Here is a 5,816-nt window from a genome sequence, read left to right as displayed (position 1 = left end):
GTACTTCAGAAAGAAAAAGACATGGGGAAAAGTAATCAAGGTAAAGCAAAAAATAAAATAAAAGTGGTGTTGGGGTGAGTGCCAATGATTAATATAACAAGTATTTATTGATATTTATGGCCATGATTCACTACATGACTTCACTGGGTTCATCGGCAAGCCAGCCAGCTGATGGGTTATGGTCTGACATTAACTGAGAGTCCATTAATACTTGAAATGGATGTATCCTGCACATGGTAAAGCAAAATTTCCCTCCTGTAAAATTCTGCTCTTCAAAAAGTCAACATATGATGGATGTGCATTTGACTTTAACTTAACTTAAAATGCAACCAAATTGGCTGGCCCCTGCACATTTATAGTAGTTTCTATGATTTTGTTTTTCCTTTACAAAGAGCATTGTTAAGAATGACATATCTCTGTTATATCTAAAAAAAACAAAAAAGAGAAAAAAAAACTTTTTTATTAAATTGTGTAATATTTTCCTTAGCTATACCAGTAGAAGCAACACATACTTAGTGTAGGAAAGCTTCTGGTTGTTCCACTTTCTGAAGACCTCTCCCAGTTTTGCACCATATTTAAACTCAGTCACTCTTCCAAGGCTGACATATTCATTGGATGAAATAGCCTCACCTCCCAGATCAATAACCTAGAGCGAAAAGAAAAAACTGATACTATAGTCTGAAAAGTGAGAAGGGTTTAATAAGTAGTACTAAATTATCTAATGATGTTATTGCATGAACTGTATATGTTTCAAACCGTCACATATTTTAGTAAAGAAAAAAGAAAGAAAGAACAATGCCAGATGATGGCATCTATTTGTACAGATTCTTATTTTGTGCAGTGCTGCTGCAGTTTAGGCAGACTCACCTGAGTGGGATCCCCAATTACCCCTCACCGGTTTAAAGTGTGGGCTAACTCCTGCATTATTGTTGTAGTTGGTATGTGTTCAGCTGGCAACTGGAAAGCTGCAGCTGTGTGTGTTTGCAACAGCCAGCAGCAACTTGAGTGTTAATATCGAGATGCTGAAAAGCATGTGAACATCATCGGGTCTGCATTGGTTATGTTACAGTGGTGCCAAAACCCAGGACTGGGCCAGCAAGGGAAGAAGCTGATCCAAATGGCAGCCGAGCTGGTGGCCACGCAATGGGGGCAGACGGCGGTGGGAAGAACTGCAGGACCAGGTGTTGGTCCCTGGTCAACACCGCCGCCAGCCCTATCCACGACCCGTGACGGCATGGGAACGGAGGTCCGGACTGTTCCAGCGCCCGTTCAGGCCCCCAGGGTGAGGCCAGCCAGGACACAGCCTGCCTCCGCACACGTCACCATTCCTTGGGAGAGAGCGGCAGGTGCCTTGCTGTGGCCTGCACCTGTTCCTGCTCCCCGGAAGAGAGCCACCGAGCAACCACCGGCTCACGCACCTGGAGGTGCGCGAGGGTCCTGCTATGCCTGTGATCACCTGTGCTGGCTGGTCCACACCAGAGGCCAGCACACTGGCTGGACCTGTCCTATCTCCACTAGAGACAAGCGCGTGGTTAGGTCCCGCGTGTATTCCGCCTGTCGAGCTGCCAGTGAGCCTTGGCTCGTAGCTGCCGCCATTTGCCATATGGGTGGTCCCCAGACCATCTCCAGGGCCATCGCTGGACATACGAGCGCAGCCCTCAGACCCACCTTGTCACCTCTCCCACTGAATACGCGGGCGGCCAATTGAATGGACACCTCCCTGTCGCTGGGGCAGGGGCAGCGGTCCAGGCTGATTCCCCCTCCCACTCACAGGGGTCTGCGGTGCCACTGCAGGGGAGGTGGATGCACCTGATCATGCCTTGCTGGCTTAAAGTGTGGGCTAACTCCTGCGTTATTGTTGTTGTTGGTATGTGTTTGGCTGGCAACTGGAAAGCTGCCATCACCAGTGTGAATGGGTGGACGACTGAATGCAGTGTAAAGCGCTTTGGGGTCCATAAGGACTAAGTAAAGCGCTATACAAATACAGGCCATTTACCATGTTACAGTGCTATTCTGGTCTCTGCAAAACAATAATTACATTAATGTTTCCTGTCCTGCAAGATAAAATATGAACCAAGATCTGTTCTACATTTCAGTCACATATAAAGGACATGTAAACTCTAAGACTTATCAAATCCTACGATTTCATGAAAACTGAAAAACATGCTAAAGTATTTATTTATTTCACCAAAATGTTTTTTTTAAAAACTTACCTCCTGATAGATGAAAGGTCTGGAGCCACTGGGGAACCACTGGGTGTTAAGGCTTTTCAGACGACCATAGACAACGCTCAGATCACCAGGCCACATGTGTTTGCAGGCATCCATTCTGAATCCAGCCACGCCTATGTCAATAAGCTTGTTCATGTACTCGGCCACTTTACCCCTAACGTATTCTTTCTCCAGGGCAAGATCCAGCAAATTATCCAGACGGCAGTCACGTACCTGTAACAGTTAATATTTTATTCAGCATTTGGACCCAAGAAGAAATTTTACCAGTGGAACTTGGTGCACTGGTGGCATCCAATCTTGGTACCATGCTGGATTCACTGAGCTCCAGAATGCAACCATTCTGCATGACTGTGTGCCTGATTTTAAATACCTGTGGCCACGGAAGTGATAGGAACATCTGAATTTAATGATTTGGATCCGTGAGTAAATTAAGTAAGAGTTACTTTTGGCAGTATAGTGCATATCATATGTGATGGATGACAAGGAATAAAAGGTGTTTTGTAAAAAAAACAAAAAACAAAACAAAACCTATAGATCTCAGATCACCAGTGTAATCTGTAAAAGAAATAAATGATCTTTTAATAGAAAGAATGACTGGAAATACATTTTGTCACAACAACTGATCTCAAATTATCCAGAAAAAATTATATCACCAAAAATAATTATATTGTTTGTTGCCAAATAGCTCCTCATATCACTCACCTTGTGGGGTTTTTGAAGAATAAAAATAAAAATAAAAATAAAAACAAACAGCAACAAAAGTAGTAAACCATTTTAATATTTATTAAACTACTCACCTAAAAATGTTCCAGTTGTATCGATCTTCACACTACACTTATCATGTACAAAACAAGTAATAATCTAATTCAAAACTGTATTCAGAGGTTGTTTGGAAATAGAAAGAAACGTTTCTTCGCTTAGTGAAATGTCGTTTTAAAAGCAATGTGTTGAACTCTACACCCTTTCTGTACATTACCACCCCCCACTACCATACCACCGAAAAAATAACAGAAAGAAGTAATGATTAACTCAGACAGTTGGTAAAAGATTAAACTTTTGGATAAGTATTGATGGATATCCTCTACTAAAAAAAATGTCTCACATTGTTTTTTGATAACATTTCTTACCTGATATTTGTCACCATAGTTCTCAATATTGCCACTCGAAGTCTTGCATTTTTGGTCATTGAAGTCCAAGGAGGAATAAGGAACACTGGGGAAGTCTCTTTTCCCAGCATCAAACCAGCTTCCACATGAAGAGTGGGTTCCCGTTCCACTGAAGGTTTTACACATGTGGTTGATAAGGGTGTCTACGTAGATGTTAACCTGTTGGGATTTAATAATTGGTGAGGATGCAGTTCACCACATCAAAATTTGTGTCCAATAACTTAGCAGTTTCCTTGACTTTTCTTGCATAATACGTTCAAATACAGTCAGTCTTGTAAATTGTCAATCTTTATTATTTTGTTATTAATTGCCAGTCAGTGTTTTTACAATATTCATTTTCCAACTTGTTGTTTTATATAATCATACACATTTACAATGTGCAATCAAATGCAGATAGGTCTTTCATGCTTATGACTCGGTCACAACTGTAATTTAGTTTACCCCAACTTTGTTGCATCTGGTGATCATGTCTCTCAGTTCTGCCTCACTGCCAGACCTTGAGCACAGCTTGTAGCTAACTGGCTGGTATCGCTGCCACCAGGGCCTCCATGGATCGCTCACTAGAACGTGCTCATGTGGAGGAGAGATCTGAGCAATAGATCAGCACAAACATAATACAGTCTGAATGATAATTCTATTAATTAATTATGGTGATAGAAGATTGTTACTAAAATTGTCACTAAAGACGTTATACTGATACTAGTATAAGTGGAAAAATCCGTTGATATAACATAAACTGTTACACAACAGAAAAATACATTTGACTTGCCATGTTCAAACAGATTTGATTTTAAGGAACTTAGTAAGTTTGAAATCTTAACTCCTGTGGTCAAATCTCACCAAACCTGCCTCTTTAAAAAACAAAAAAAACAAACACTTCCAATCAGAATATGCAAAGTAGTCCATGTGACAATCAAACAGGGTAAATTCAACTGGTTGGATAATTCTAGTATGTGGTAGTTATCACTTTGTTCACTGTTTCATTTTCAATTCTTTCATCTTTCGTAATCTTTATAGTTGCATCTGTAGTAATTTTGCAACCATTTCCTGCATCTTGTCCAAAGGGGTGGACTCTTTTGAAAATAAGTTTAAAAATAATAATAATATACATTTTTGAAAATAAAACACCTTTCATTTAGTTATATATCAGCTATACATACCTGAACTCCACCAAAACCTTTGGGACCCAAGAAGCGTTCACACTCTTGAGCAATGTCAGCCCAACGCCACTCAAACAGGTGGACAATGGAAGTCCTTCCATGCTTAAAGTTTGGGTTGTGCTGGGCAAGGCTGAGCCCAAAGAGAGCTACCAGGATGAACAACTTCATGCTTTCAGTGGACAAAAAAAACAAAACACAGTCACACTGTGTCACAGTGTATTAACTGTATTTATACCCGCCCAGGCCAATGAGAGACTGGTAAATCAACATGGAAACGAAACAGGTGCATTTCTATCACAATTCCCTGGTTCCATTTTAATCAGCTGAATGGAAGAAGATGTGACACAATTCTGTGACTGGAACCACAAAAATATAAGGGGCACATAGTACCCAAAAGGTTATTCAAACAAGGGCCATGAAGATACCTTGATATTCTCACACTGCTTTTGTGTAGCTTGTTTTTGTTTGGTTTTTCTTTAATTGTGTGTTTTTAGTGTGTGACGATGGGAGTTATTTGTTAACTCCCAAGTAAACACACTGAACACCACTTATTTTATTTGAAAATCTAAAATATGGAAACGTAAACATGTAGGTAATTACATAATGGTATGACCGTCCTTGACAGGTGGATAGAGCAGTGTTTCCCAACCTTCCCAGCCATGGCACATATTTCCAATTTGGAGAAATCACCCACAAAATTTCCACACCACAAAAAAAAAAAAAAAGTCACGAAAAGCATATTGATAATTTTTTCCTGTGCTCTAGGTATAGCAGAAATAGTTCAGTTTGTCCCCAGTATACGTTTTGTGCTTTCTTCTGACCACTACTCATGCTCGGGCCCTCATCTGGGTCGGAATTTTCTCCAGGACCCAGGTCAGACTATTTCATTTCAAATATTTGTCTATTGCAAATAATCTTTGTCGGCACAGCTGATCATTTCTCATGGCACACCTATGTGCCGCGGCACAGTGGTTGGGAAACACCGGGCCAGAGAGATATTACAGTAGCTGTACAGCTACTGCAGTGCACTCAAATAACCTAACACATTAATTAGCTACAAAACCTATTAACATAACAGGGTATGCAGCTGTGTCCAAAAGAAAAATAATAGAGACACTCCATTTCCTATGAATTGATTTTGTATGCATTTTTTCAGACTGGAACCACAGAAATATAATGTGCACACAGTATTCCAAAGACTACTCCAAAGAACTTGGGAGTCTCAGACTGCTTATGTGTATCTTGATTTTCTTTTGTTT

General features: G+C 40.5%; 1 protein-coding gene across 1 annotated transcript; it reads right to left on the bottom strand.

The window, feature by feature from the left end:
- Nucleotides 1-487: 487 nt before the first annotated feature.
- LOC102216010 (pancreatic alpha-amylase-like) lies at nt 488-4,725 on the bottom strand. Its single transcript, XM_005729168.1, has 5 exons — nt 4,558-4,725; nt 3,839-3,985; nt 3,359-3,556; nt 2,214-2,444; nt 488-646 (listed from the first exon to the last, which is right to left on the bottom strand). Exons 1-5 carry the CDS (start codon nt 4,723-4,725, stop codon nt 488-490), a joined length of 903 nt encoding a protein of 300 aa, XP_005729225.1.
- Nucleotides 4,726-5,816: the final 1,091 nt, after the last annotated feature.

Source organism: Pundamilia nyererei, unplaced genomic scaffold (assembly GCF_000239375.1).
Source record: "Pundamilia nyererei isolate P.nyererei 1_Seehausen unplaced genomic scaffold, PunNye1.0 scaffold00031, whole genome shotgun sequence".
Taxonomy (NCBI): domain Eukaryota; kingdom Metazoa; phylum Chordata; class Actinopteri; order Cichliformes; family Cichlidae; genus Pundamilia; species Pundamilia nyererei.
Note: the sequence above shows the minus strand (reverse complement) of the source record. Positions and strands in the feature narration are given on the sequence as shown.

Coding starts and splice junctions, on each gene's coding strand:
- LOC102216010 (XM_005729168.1), bottom strand. CDS start 4,725: ATGAAGTTGTTCATCCTGGTAGCTCTCTTTGGGCTCAGCCTTGCCCAG. Junction 3,557..3,838: donor CCAGATGCAACAAAGTTGGG/GTAAACTAAATT, acceptor AAATCCCAACAG/GTTAACATCTACGTAGACAC. Junction 2,445..3,358: donor ACTATGGTGACAAATATCAG/GTAAGAAATGTT, acceptor TAACTGTTACAG/GTACGTGACTGCCGTCTGGA.